At 39.5% G+C, this 15,107-nt stretch overlaps 1 protein-coding gene across 1 annotated transcript in view; it reads right to left on the bottom strand.

Annotated features, from left to right (window-relative positions):
• The window catches only part of minar1 (membrane integral NOTCH2 associated receptor 1), a gene marked incomplete at both ends in the record, with an annotated part of 31,290 nt that extends 18,230 nt beyond the window's left edge, over window positions 1-13,060 (bottom strand). The window contains 2 exons of the mRNA XM_081352615.1: window positions 3,877-4,131; window positions 10,823-13,060. Coding sequence (XP_081208741.1) covers window positions 3,877-4,131; window positions 10,823-13,060 — 2,493 coding nt within the window. The remainder of the gene's footprint in view (window positions 1-3,876; window positions 4,132-10,822) is intronic.
• Between the last annotated feature and the right edge of the window lie 2,047 nt (window positions 13,061-15,107).

Below are 15,107 nucleotides of genomic sequence, written 5' to 3'. Positions count from 1 at the left end.
GAGGTCAGTCGAGCCTCCGGCTCAAGACCTCCCCTTCTTGCACCAAATCTTATGACAAGCTAGTTTGGATCTGCCCTCTACTCATTCTATCGTCCGTGAGTGTACCAGATGCTTTATACCAGGGCGTTTTTACTCTCAGTGTGGCGGCGTGGGTATTCGTTCCCCAAAGTATCGAGTATCGATGCAGCGGGAGTTCCCTTTACGAAAGGGAACGTCTCGGGTTACGTATGTAACCCTCGTTCCCTGAGTAGGGAACGAGACGCTGCATCCCTCGGCCACACTTTTCGCGCCCCTGAGAACGACTTGCTTTGACCAATTAGAAGCTAACATTTCCTGGTTCCTGTGACCCTTTTGTAGCTTCCGGATCACCGTCACATGCGACGTCACGGGTGACGTTGCACCAATCAAGATTGGAATAGTTCCATAGTTGACTTCAGACGCTTCATGCCGAAGGCATTCCCCAAAGTATCGAGTATCGATGCAGCGTCTCGTTCCCTACTCGGGGAACGAGGGTTACATACGTAACCCGAGACGTTTTCAGTCATAAGACCTGTAGGGCAAAACATCCATAAACCTGCAGCACAGGCCTGTCAATTTTCCATATCAAAAGAAGAAAAACAAAAATATGTCAACAAATTGCAAGTTTTGGGCACGTGTGATCCAAGCCACATACCGCACCTGCTGCAGTATTTTAATCACTAAAACAGCAGGACATTGCTTAGTGTGAAAAACACTTAAAACGCCTTAATTTATGAAGCTGCGTCCGAAATCAAATACTTCCCTACTATATACTATGCGAAAAACAGTACGCCAAAAGTAGTGTACATAGTACTCTAATACATAGTATTCGAAAAGTAACCAAATGACCTACTACTTCCAGTGAGATTCTGAAGTGCACATTTTACTATCCTGAAAGGCCACAGAAGGTGATTTATGAATAGAAGTGAGGCAACACAACTGACGCTGGTAGGTCACGTGACAGTGACAACATGGCGGGACACGAGAATGAACCTCACTGGTTCTTACTGAAGCTCAAACGTGCTGCGTAACATGAGAATGAACCTCATTGGTTCTTGCTGAAGCTCAAACGTGCTGCGTAACACGAGAATGAACCTCACTGGTTCTTACTGAAGGTCAAACGTGCTGCGTAACACGAGAATGAACCTCATTGTTCTTGCTGAAGCTCAAACGTGTTACGTAACACGAGAATGAACCTCATTGTTCTTGCTGAAGCTCAAACGTGCTACGTAACATGAGAATGAACCTCATTGGTTCTTACTGAAGCTCAAACGTGCTGCGTAACATGAGAATGAACCTCATTGTTCTTACTGAAGCTCAAACGTGCTGCGTAACACGAGAATGAACCTCACTGGTTCTTGCTGAAGCTCAAACGTGCTGCGTAACACGAGAATGAACCTCATTGGTTCTTGCTGAAGCTCAAACGTGTTACGTAACACGAGAATGAACCTCATTGTTCTTGCTGAAGCTCAAACGTGCTACGTAACATGAGAATGAACCTCATTGGTTCTTACTGAAGCTCAAACGTGTTGCGTAACACGAGAATGAACCTCATTGGTTCTTGCTGAAGCTCAAACGTGTTACGTAACACGAGAATGAACCTCATTGTTCTTGCTGAAGCTCAAACGTGCTACGTAACATGAGAATGAACCTCATTGGTTCTTACTGAAGCTCAAACGTGTTGCGTAACACGAGAATGAACCTCATTGGTTCTTGCTGAAGCTCAAACGTGTTACGTAACACGAGAATGAACCTCATTGTTCTTGCTGAAGCTCAAACGTGCTACGTAACATGAGAATGAACCTCATTGGTTCTTACTGAAGCTCAAACGTGCTGCGTAACACGAGAATGAACCTCATTGGTTCTTGCTAAAGCTCAAACGTGCTACGTAACATGAGAATGAACCTCATTGGTTCTTACTGAAGCTCAAAAGTGCTGCGTAACATGAGAATGAACCTCATTGGTTCTTGCTGAAGCTCAAACGTGCTGTGTAACACGAGAATGAACCTCATTGGTTCTTGCTGAAGCTCAAACGTGCTGTGTAACACGAGAATGAACCTCATTGGTTCTTGCTGAAGGTCAAACATGCTGCGTAACATGAGAATGAACCTCATTGTTCTTGCTGAAGCTCAAATGTGCTACGTAACACGAGAATGAACCTCATTGTTCTTGCTGAAGCTCAAACGTGCTACGTAACATGAGAATGAACCTCATTGGTTCTTGCTGAAGGTCAAACGTGCTACGTAACACGAGAATGAACCTCATTGTTCTTGCTGAAGCTCAAACGTGTTACGTAACACGAGAATGAACCTCATTGGTTCTTGCTGAAGCTCAAACGTGCTGCGTAACATGAGAATGAACCTGATTGTTCTTGCTGAAGCTCAAACGTGCTGCGTAACACGAGAATGAACCTCATTGTTCTTGCTGAAGCTCAAACGTGCTACGTAACATGAGAATGAACCTCATTGGTTCTTGCTGAAGGTCAAACGTGCTACGTAACACGAGAATGAACCTCATTGTTCTTGCTGAAGCTCAAACGTGCTACGTAACACGAGAATGAACCTCATTGGTTCTTGCTGAAGGTCAAACGTGCTGCGTAACATGAGAATGAACATCATTGTTCTTGCTGAAGCTCAAATGTGCTGCGTAACATGAGAATGAACCTCATGGTTCTTGCTAAAGCTCAAACATGCTGCGTAACATGAGAATGAACCTCATGGTTCTTGCTGAAGCTCAAATGTGCTACGTAACACGAGAATGAACCTCATTGGTTCTTGCTGAAGCTCAATCGTGCTGCGTAACACGAGAATGAACCTCATTGGTTCTTGCACTTCAAGTGATCAAGCTTGAGCTTCTGTTTACCTCAACTGATGTGAGAATTAATGAATGTTTATATGTGAATTCAATCTGTTCATATAAAGTGATCGTGTCTCTTCAGAAAATTTTGGAACCGCTCAATTCAAATGGATTAGTTTTACGATCTCTTTATGAATTTTTTTGTCAAAATGCGTATGGAGGGACAGAAAGCTCTCAGATTTCATCAAAAACATCTTTATTTGTGTTCCAAAGAAGAGCGAACGTCTCATGGGTTTGGAACGACATGAGTAAATTTTGGGGTAAACTATCCCTTTAATAAAATATCTTTATTGTAATTTCTTGTCATTTTGTTGCAGCCATGAATCCGCTCATAAAAAACCTTATTTGAATATGCAATAATTTAATCTCCATTATTCACCAATTGTTGTTTGTTTGTATTAATCAAATTAATACAATAAAAAATTAAACACTTCTCGGATTCGAGAAGTTGTTGACTCAAGAATCAACCAAGAATCAACCATTAAAAGATTGTCCAAGTTGTATAAACTGGATCAACTGATTCATTGAAATAATTCAAATCAAAAGAATGACTTGTTCACGAATCAGATATCACTACTTTTTTACAATGCAATCAAGTCCATCCTACTGAACACCCAGTTTCATGCAGAAAAACGTTAGAATCCAGAATTCGGTTGCGAACAGCATTTTATGTTGGCACTGAAATGAACCCAAGGAAATGCAGTAATTGCACTGTGTCCCTGACTGTCAACAGTGAGTGATTTAAATAAGGATCAATTATATTTCACAGCGCACAAGGTCACCTACTGCACTGATGACCTTAAGACACACACCGGCGGCATTTGGCAGAGAAGCATTGATTGAGGAAAAATCGAAGCCTCCATTCCCATGTGCCCCAGCCTTTAAAGCTAATCCCACAAATTGCCACACACAGCATACATCAAAGCCTCAAAAAACACTGAAAAATCAACAATATTGGCACAGTTGCAATCACAATGCAAAGCCCCTGAGGTCGGCTCTCACCTGCAGGTCCAAGGCGCTGAGCTTGTTCTTGTCTCCTGAGTTGCGTTTGTACTCTTCAATGGTCCAGGAGGGCTGAGAACGTTTGGCATCGGCAAGGCCGGTCAGGCGTAGGTCCGTATAGAGAGGACTGCCCTTCACGTGAGACTTGACCGCGGGAGGGAAGTGGTGTGGGCTGAACACCTGCTCCACCAGGTAGGAGTCCTTGGGCGGCTTTGAGGAACGGTGGGCCTGATGGGCGTCATACTGTCGATCTGTCTGTAGGGGAGAAATGGGAGGAAAGGTCACGGAGGAGGAATTTTTTTGTCTTGTTTTCCAGTACAAATATCTAAACATTCTAAACAAAATATATTTAGTTAAGAAGCAATATGACTTAAGATATAAAATTTTAAATATATCACAATTAAGTGAGATTTATAAGGTAAGATCAAATAATCTTGTTTTTATTATGTGTGCAATTTTGATATGCACACTTATCGTTCAAAATGTTGTTCAGAAGTTATTTTTTAGTGTTTTTGAAAGAAGTCGCCTATATGCTCACCAAAGATGCATTTATTTGATAAAAAATACAGTAAAACAGTAATACTATGAAATATTATTAGAATTTATAATAACTGCTTTCTATTGTAATTTATTTTAAAATGTAATTTGTTCTTGTGATGCAAAGCTGAATTTTCAGCATCATTGCTCCAGTCTTCAGTGTCACATGATCCTTCAGAAATCATTCTAATATGATGATTTGCTGCTCAAGAAACATTTCTGATTATTATCAATGTTGAAAACAGTTGTGCTGCTTAATATTTTTGTGGAACTGTTATACATTTTTCTCAGAATTCTTTGATAAATAGAAAGTTCAAAAGAACAACATTAATTAGAATGTTTTTGCAACAATTTAAAAGTATTTAATGCAAAAAAAAAATTACTGACCCTACAAATTTTGAGCAGTAACATACACTCCAACTGTTTGTGCTGCAAAAAGAAATGAAACCTCAAATCATAAAACTTGTTGAGAAGAGGTGTGATATTGCTTTTCTGAGCAGTTGGGATCATTTTCACCTAGAAAATCATTACTTTGAAGAAGGGAGTTGAGTCTAGAGACCACAATCATTGAGATTTTTGGGCCACCTAGCAACTGCATAGCAACATTCTAACAACTTATTAGGACACCTTAGCAACCGCTCAGCAAGGCAGTCACCAAAAACCCCTTAACATCAGTGAAGACTTTTGCAAAGGCAAACACAGCCCACTGAAGATGGAAGTTTGTTTTCCTTCAGCAATTCAGAGTTATTGAAACCCTGCATGAGCTATAACTCTCAGGAGAAAAAGCATGCTGGCACTGCATGAGTCTAACTAGCTATATATATATATATGGTGCAAGCGGGAATCATTGTGCTTACAGGAATGACTGCGGTCTTGTTTGCAGAGCTGGAAATGTGTGATTGTCTCAGTCTTTAGACCATTATAAAGAATTATATGTGAGTCAGGAGCTTATTCTTGCCCAGAGGGAAACCAAATTGCTGCAGCTTACAACATGAAAAATTTGATTATCATGAACTGGGTCATTCTGCAAAACGGGGACCAGTAGTGTGTAAAAAAAAAAAAACTTTCATAATAACCAGCTGATGCAGCTTTTAATAATATATACAAGTACATTTTTCAAAAGATAGTCAACAAAAATCTAGTGACTTTTTTCTTTCTTTTTAAGCTATTTTTTTCATAAGAATGTTGTTTAATGGCCTCTCCATATTCCTTGTTGTATTAGTAAATAAACAAGCACCTGGTTCCCTAATATTTTCCCATTATAAAGTAATGAACAATCCTATAAAGTAAAGTAAAAAAAAAAAAAAAAGACATATTATTATATTATATATTATTACACGTTACACATAATATTATTATGTGTTTGATAATATGTGTTGAATAAATTAAATGTGTCTTTCAAAATAAAAGTCTTGACTAAAGGCCCGTTCACACCAAGGACGATAACTATAAAGATAACGATAAAGATAACTATATATGTGTCCACGCAGCGACCGATAACGGTCTTTTTATTCTAAGCATGCGCGCGCCCGGATGATCCAGATCCATTTTAAATGCGCGAGACCTTTAAATTAGAATGGATTCTGATTGGCTAGAATGGATTTTGATTGGCTGTCAGTGTTTTATCGTTCGACAGCTGGAAAAAAATCGTTCTGAAAGTGATCCCAACGATATCGTTCCTCATATCTTTATCGTTATAGTTGTGGTGTGAACTCTGTTATTCTTTAATATGGAGAACGATTTTTAGAATTATATCTTTATCGTTATCTTTATAGTTATCGTCCTTGGTGTGAACGGGCCTTTAGAAAAACATTTAGAATTCCGTTTTGTTGTTGGTATTTCAATGCGACCCACCAGTTGATCTATATTTCAATATAATTTCAGCATTTGCCCTGTCATTTTTGTCTCCCTGTCTCTGTACATTTTGTAAAAAGAATAACACCCGCCCACTGTTCTTCTCTTAGGCAAGGTATTGTTCTGTCTGGCCTGAGCTAAGGTGAAAATTAAAAAAAGCCACAGGAGTGAGCGCTGAAGAGTGTTGATCCACCTCCTGCTTCCAGCAGGAAAAGACTGATCAAACAGCCACATGCAAAAGAGGGAAGACCAACTGAGAGGAGGAAAAATATTGTCATTCTGATATTCATAGGTATAGGTTATTCCTCGCCAAGAAAACAGCAGCAGTGTAATAATACGTACAGTAGGTCAGACTCAATGTCATACAGAGGGACTGTGACTCACTGAATATCATAAGGATTCTGTATTTATTTCTCCTTACTGTAATATAACCATTGAACTTACAAGTTATAAAACAATGTATCATGGCATTGCAATTAAAAATCTTTACTGCTGTTGTAAATTCATTAAGTGTAATCTCATTGAGACACAATCATTAGTGTTGTTGCTAAGCAAGAATCTTTATTACAATTGCTTACTTGGGGTTAGTGATTTGAACAATTCCCTAAATAACTATGAAACTTTGATACATTCTGTAACCGTTAAAAAAGACCTGTAGGATCCCTCACATCATGTGGCATGTTTGGGAAAGGTGCGCTGCTACTTTCTTATACTTTTTCACCAGTCAACAAACACCTAACCATGCTAACTTAAAATAAACGCTACTTAAAATAAAGCTGAAATAAAATAAATTAAAGCTAAAGTATTACAAATGAATAAACATAATAAAAGTATACTAAAACAAACTAAAATTAAAATGAAAACTGAAAATATAAATAAATAAATATAAGGAAATTTTAAATATGAATAAATAATATAATACTATAAAAATAATGCCTAAAATAACCAATAAACCAATCAAAAAGTCTTACTGACAACCAATTATCAACATCTTGGCAACCACAACAACCTAGTATGTGCTTTTGAGATTTGCACAGGAAAGACCTCTCACATTTTTAAAATATAATCCTTAATTTTGTAAACTAAATCCATCAGCCTATTCATGGCACTTCTCTTTAGTATAGGCTATTCTTTGTCCGGCACAATTTTAAGTTGAATGAACACACACAGACATTATTAAAACCTCATTAAAGGTAGCCTTTCAAATTAAGCGACTAAAAGCATTGGTTGTTTATATTCTGCGAGCCAAATATTTTAAGTGTGCTTCTAGCTTGACCACCACTGACATGAGCTTAGCGCTTGGCTAGCTGGCACTTTTGTTTGGGCTAGAAGAAAAAAAGGTTTGCCTTGCCCTTTATCAAGGGTACTTTGTGAGAAGGAACGGATGTTGTGCTAAGTGCCTGTCTGAAAATGACAGTTCTCTCGCATCTTCTCACCCACTGTACAGAGCTGCTGGGTTCGTTGGCTGCGTTCTCTCATAAAGAAGTCGTGCTAAAAGGCTGGCGTAACAACTTCATGTCAATTAAAGGCAGGATGATGTAGACAGCAAGAAAATAAAAGAGGGTGACAGGATGCACACTATAAGACTCTCATTAACCCAGAAAAACATTTACCAAAACATTCACAGCTGAATGGATGTTTGGCAGACAAGCTGTTTCTTGGAACCCCATTGACAGCCATGATTTGAATACATGAAAGCATTGCTTTAAAAAGACAAAATTGTACACTGAAAAAGTAAGAACATCCAGTTGTTACCTTCAATGTGAAGTGTGTAGTTTCTGCTGCACTAGTGTCATGAAACAGAATTGCAATTCCCATCTGCTATTAGACAGACAAGACACATAGCTCCGCCCCAAACACACACCATTGGTCACTGAGTCAGTGTTGCTGTCAGGCTGTTCAGGAAGCTCTAACTAAGAGATACATGTTTGATTGTGGCACAGAACACAAGATGTTTCCACTTTTCAGGAAAATAAACAAACATCTTATTTATTGGTCAACTCTTTATATTAAAGTCATACAAGGAGGAAATAATTGAATAAATTACACACTTCACCTTTAAATAAAGGAGAACTCAAAAGGCAGAATGGCCACAGAATGGTGAAATGCACAAGGTTGTTATGTGTTCTCATTAATGTGAATGAGGTTTAATTAACCACCAGTTCCCTGTGCGACCATTCACTAAAATTAACTACAGCTTGGATCGTTCCAAAGAGGCAGGGACTTTTGGCACTCGCAAGTTCCCCAAAAAGATCAGAAGGGACGATACAGGAACTGGCAGGCTTCTAATCAGGGCAATAAGCCAAGAAGACATGAGCGAGAGGCAGAGGAGGAAAACTAAGAAAACATGAAAATATTCCCAAGACTAAAGGAGGGTAAGTGTTGCATACATTAGACCTAGAGAAGAGAAGAGAAGAGAAGAGAAGAGAAGAGAAGAGAAGAGAAGAGAAGAGAAGAGAAGAGAAGAGAAGAGAAGAGAAGAGAAGAGAAGAGAAGAGATAAGAAGAGAAGAGAAGAGAAGAGAAGAGAAGAGAAGAGAAGAGAAGAGAAGAGAAGAGAAGAGAAGAGAAGAGAAGCACAACAGAATAGAATCAGAACAGAAAATAATAGAATACAATATGTATAGAAAATATATAAACAAAAAAACAACACAGAATAGAATAGAATAGAATAGAATAGAATAGAATAGAATAGAATAGAATAGAATAGAATAGAATACAATGAACAAACAGACAATTGTACTGTAAAACAGAACAGAATAGAGAACAGGACAGAATAGAATGTAAAAAAAAGAAGAAAACTTAATGGAACGGAAAATAATGGAATAAATAAAATAAAAAGAACAGACAGACAATTATACTGTAAAACAAAACAGAATGGAATAGAACAGAATAGAATGGAATAGAATAGAATAAACACAACAAAACATAGAATAAAGAACAGAATAAAGTAATTATCAAATAAGTGTACAAAACATAAGAAATAACATAACATAACATAACATAACATAACATAACATAACATAACATAACATAACATAACATAACATAACATAACATAACATAACATAACATAACATAACATAACATAACCCAGCTCACAACTGATAAACCTGTAAAAACATAGTTGTCCACCTGTGATCAGGAATGGAAACCCATTCTCTATTACCCACAAAGAATAGAGCAGACTGCATCCAACTTGGCTACTAAAGACTTCGGCCCAGAAACTGATTTTTTGTTTGCTTGTTTACCTCAAGTATTTTTACATTCTTAAAGCTGTATACAAAGTGAGGTTTTGATAAAACTTTTCCATCTTCCTTGTAGTATTCATGGAATCCTTGAACTTGTTTACCTTAAGACGTTTAAATGCTGCAGAGTACTGAAGCTTCAGCTCAGATGTGTCAACATATTATCTTGAGAGCCAGTAAATACTTTACGGAACTAATTTGCCATGAAATCCTTGTTCCTCTGAGGGGATTGAATTAAAATTATTTGTCTGATTCTCTACTGTGTCCTGCGCTCAGTCTGTGCCCCTGCAAAAAAAAAAAAAAATACAGCTAGATGTAGGATAGAATGGGGAAATTGTGTGATAATTGCACCGCAAGAGACCACGGCTATTCTGTTAGAGATATGATATAAAAGCTAGCTTGCTTCCTGAACAAAATGTCTGCATGTATTTTGGGAAGTGATGGAGTGTAATTGAGCATAACTACCTAGGGGTGTAAACCAAGGCAAAACCATGCAAGGGTGTAGGAACAGTCTGACAACCTTATCTGTCTGGCTCATTAATATGAATTAGTTGACGTAACATTCTTCCAGTAGTCATGACTGATTTGTATAAAACCAGGTAAGTGGGTACCTGGGATCCCTTACAGAATTCGAGTGACTCAATCCCGATGCTGGTTAAAATGTTTGTCTTTGCACAATAACCAAGCTCTTAAAATATAATGACTAGTTCTAAATATATAACAGTTGCTACATCTCAGTAATCAACAAATATAATGGTAGATTTGCTAAAATATGTCACACAGCACATTATATGACAGACTAAACCTTACACAATTTAGTTTTTGCAATAGTGGGCACCAAACCCTGATTTTACCATTAGAACAAAGTATGGACTGATCTGCATCTCATAGCCTTACAAATTTGCATGATGCATGGTGCATTTGAACTCAAGTCACTTTAAGGCACTATACACAATACTTTTCAAAGCACCTTCTTCAGAAAATCTATATGTTTTCAAAAAGCATGTGCAATGCAGTAACAGTTCTGAGCTCATTTCAATTCAGGTCAACATGAGCAAGCAAGTCATCTCAGTTGATTCAGTGAATTGGTTGTCTGACCAATTCTGATTTAGACTGATGACTCTCAAGATCTCATTAATCTGTTTTGCATATCAGTTTGACTAAGTGATTAAAAAGAGATGCACCAATCAAGTGATTCAGCGGGTCAACACAATAGCAATGCAACACAGAATCTGGGTTACAACACTCACAACAGCAAATTCAACACACACAGTAAAGACAAAAACGTTAAGTATTCAGGTTTATTACCTCTCTTGGTTTCCTATGTCTGTCCTTGCCTTCACAATGCCGGTCTCTTTCTTTCCCTTCTTCCCCTGTGTGACTGGAGTAAGAAACAGTCCTCCAGTCTCGAGGTGAGTTGGTGATGCTGGCCACTTTGGACTCAGTGACGCTGTTCTCCTCAGTTTGCGACCTGGACGACCTGCGTGTGAATACGCTTTTCTTTAAAGCTTTTACCCTCATGCTTTCGCTCCCATCATCCTCCGGGCAGCACCATTCTGGACTTTTTTCCACCTTCATGTTGTGTCCAGTGGTGTGACACTGAAAAACGTGAGGTGAGAGGTTCGCGTCAGTCTTAATCTGCTCCACCATACCATTATCACTTGATTTCCCATTAGCCTCCGGTTCTTGAATCTTCTCATCCAGCTTAGTAAGCTTTGAGAGGACCTGAGATATCTCCCCTCGCACCCCTGAAAGAGACTCAAGCTTCTTCTCAATCTCACCAATCCTGAGTACCAGTTTGCAGACGCTCTCTTTGAGCTCATCATCAGAGTTCTCCAATGACTGGAAGAGTCGGTCTAGTTTGATGCCGGTTTTGCTCAGCTTGACAGTGTTGCGTTCAGGTGAGCTGTCCCCGTCTGATTTCGTCACCTGAGACAGTGAGCCGTTGCTGTTGTAGCACGAGGACTGCACAACTCCAAGAGAGTCACACACGCTCATGTCATCCAGGAAGCGAAAGATATCACTGATATCGTCGCTGACAATCTCAGAGTCTTCATCTGAATGTTTAAATGGCGGCCTCTCTCCATATTTGTTGTGACCAGGGTAATCTTTCACTTTCCTAGTTTGGGATTGTTCCGTCTGGGTCCCAACACTCATGCCATTGTCCACATTACCTGACTGAAATGATGGACAGTTGATGCTCTTGTCCTTGTACCTTTTCCCATACTCTCTTTTCTCAACACTCGGTCCGCAAGCCACAGAAGCCATGTCTTTTGTTTTGGTTCCATTTGTCTTCTTGGAGAAACCTGAGGGAGAGGCAGTGGGCTTGTCTTTTGTACACTGAAAGTGTTGGTCATTTTCCATGTTATGACGATGATTGTCCTTTGCCACTTTGCCGTTCAAGAAGGACCTCTCAAAGTCAGGAACTTCTTCGGTATTGAGGCTTAGGCTCTTGACAGGCCAGGCTGGCTGTTTGCCATGCTTGCTAGAAGTCCTCCTGCTGCTCACGCATTCAGAAACCGTTGTAGGTCCAAAGTAGGTGGATGCTTGCAAGTCGTCCAGGCTCTCATGCTTCACCCGCCCTTTGTTCTGGATGGGTGAGCTGACGGGTTCAAAGTAAGGGTTGCTGTACGGCAGCTCAAAACTGTGATTGAAGAAAGTGGGAGGCTTGTTCAGCTCCCTCCTATGGTGGTAATCACCACCAGCTTTGGAATTTGCTCTGCACTCCTTGGTGATCACGTGGGGCGAAAAGGCAACAAGGTTGTGGAAATCCTCTTTGAAGATATTCCGCTTTTGCACGCATGAGTGCACGGTAAAAGGCTCTCCGCTGGACACGAAAGTATCCTTGATCCCTGGGTTGATATGAAGAGATTCCTGGTCCGTTGTAGACTCGCTGTCGATGTCCATGGGGAAGTAAGTGCTCTGCATCTCACACGGAGGAGGACTGACGCTGGCGTACTGTGGCAGATGTTGTAGTTTATCCAGAGATGCTGCCCTACATTTCAGATCCTTGCTGACTCCCAAGAGGAAGTTGGGGTCTGAGGTTGGTATAAACTGCTGGCAGTTGTTGCAGTCAGACTTCGGGCAGGGTGACTTACGTGAAATGTGATGACCCCTGGTGTCCAAGAGGTTGTATGCCCTGTCATTGTCGCTGAATTTATACACATCCGAGTCAGATCGACAGGACTCAAATGATTGGTTCTTGTGAAACCTGGGTCTGGAACCCATTGGCAGCTTGTCCTTGGCCATTCCTCCATTCATCTGGATGAGATTAAACATGGTGACAATGTCCGCAGCTACCATGAGCTTCTTGGACTGTTGGTCCTCCACCGAGCACCTCATTTTGTCTTTGAATAACGTTGCGGGGAATGCTGGATCCAAACATGCTGTATAGAATAGCAGACTCCTCAGCTTAGCCAAATGGACCAAGTCAAACCTGGCACACAAGGACTTACAAAGGTCTTGGTAAGAAACAGTACTGTACTTGGTATCCAATTCCTCCAAAATCCTCACAAGAAAGAGGGAATACTCTGGCATGGCATCCATTGCTGTTTTTATTCTTGATTTTGTGAAGACAGGACAGCCTGCAGGGGACAGATGAATGATTAGTGACTGAAGAAATGTGAGCCATCTGCCAAACTACCATAAGAATCAAATCAGGATGCAGGACCATAATCATCACATACAGTAGTCAGAATTCTGACTGATCTATAAAGGGGTTTCAATGACCAATTTTCAAACTTTTACAGTGGGTTAAAAAAGTCTGAGACCACATTCAAAATATAGGAATCAAAAGTTTTAGGATTTTGAAAAGAAAAAAAAAAGCGGAAGAAAAAAGGTTGACAAAATTAATATGAAATAAGATTCAACACAATTTTTAGTTCACTAATCAAATATGTACATTAGTGAAAAAATTATGCAACTCCCAATATGCAAAAGATCAGACTTCCATGTTTCAATTAAAACACAAGATGCACCTTCCAACTCAAATCATGCTGGATAACCATGTACAGTCCATGCCATCTCAAGTTCATCCTGTCATTTAAACAATTCTGGAAAAAAAGCATAATAATATGGTAGCTCGAATTTGATGAGAAACATTTGAATTCATATTGAGATTCACAGACTACAGACTTTGGTAAAAGTAGCAAATTTGAGCACAGTTTTAGTTATTGTTGAGATCTGTCCTGAAACTCAGAAGACACATGAGTCGTGAGATGACAGATTACTTTTCACAGGAGAACATTTTTACATTTTTAAAGCAAATGTCTCCATTTGCTCTCCATTTGACCTCATTGCTGTCGAGAATAAACAACTGAGCTATGAAATAAATCACATTTTACTTACCTATGGATTTGTGCCCCACTGTACATTTGGTCCCTCCAGTCTTGAATATAAAAGAAAAGAAAGGTAATTCATTTTCAATGACAATCTTATAAAGAAGCTGAACTACTGAATTAAATGCATTATCCAGTGCCTAAAGAAAATGTTGTTTTACACATGCAATATGCAGTTTCAGTTGCATAATAGGACTGTAAATCAATTTGCAGTGCAAGTATGCATGCATAAAAAACCCTCCTCCAAGCCTCGTTAAAAAAATCGATGGTAAAAAAAAAAGCAGCATAAATGAACACATGGACATTCACAATCACAAGACAATACTGAAAGAGGGGGATTTAAAATCATCCCATTCAAATTTGAAAGTACAATATTTTAGATCCATAATAAATTACCAAGAAGAATAAAACAACACACACCTATTCAACGGTCCCATCTGCTGTCCTCTGGATCGACAGTGGGGGGAAAAACTGGACAGGGATGTTTTAACTCAGAAGTGCATTATTAATCCACAGGCATTTCTTTGCAGTTGCACAGCACATCTTCAGCATCATATATCCCCGCGTCCTCCTGACCATTGGGAATGCTATGGAATGGCCTCTCTTCATCTGTATCCTATCCGGATTGCAGGGAGAGTTTGGCGAGGGAGCTGCTCTCTCTCCATCTGATGGAGCTCAGAGAGCTCAACTCGTCTTTGTTTCCACCTAGAATGACGTAATTTCACCTTAAGACCATTCGCGAGCGCGTGGAGACAGGTTGAGGTTCGACAACGGGAATTAAATCACATTAGGCATTTAATAGAACACGCAACGTGACGCGTCAGTGGCCATGCGGGAAACGCGTCGGGCAGATCGCATGCACTGCATAAGTATAACGCTACTCTCTCGCGCTCTTCTGATAGCCACATGCATGTTCAATTCGTGGTGATGACTAAGGACGCATACATGTTTAAATGTAAAAGAAAACTAATGTAAAGTGAAGAAGTTGAGAAGCGCATCCTGGGTGCCTCGATCAGCCCAATAAAATAGGGGAGAACGGGGCTCTAGTTGTCAGTTCGTTCAAACACACTATGGGGTAAGATGTCACAGTGGAAGTGGAAATCTGGCAACAAATAGACTTAAAACAATGTATGAAACAGCATGCATGCATGCATAAATAAACCTGGCACACAAGAACTAATTGTGAATTAAAAATAAATTTACTTACTGGATGCATAATATATCAATACATGGAAATTATTAGATAGGTAGAAGAC

The sequence above is a fragment of the Scardinius erythrophthalmus genome (genome assembly GCF_964197995.2).
Source record: "Scardinius erythrophthalmus genome assembly, chromosome: 2".
Classification (NCBI taxonomy): Eukaryota; Metazoa; Chordata; class Actinopteri; order Cypriniformes; family Leuciscidae; genus Scardinius; species Scardinius erythrophthalmus.
The sequence above is the reverse complement of the archived record's forward strand: the minus strand, read 5'-3'. Positions and strand labels throughout refer to the sequence as shown.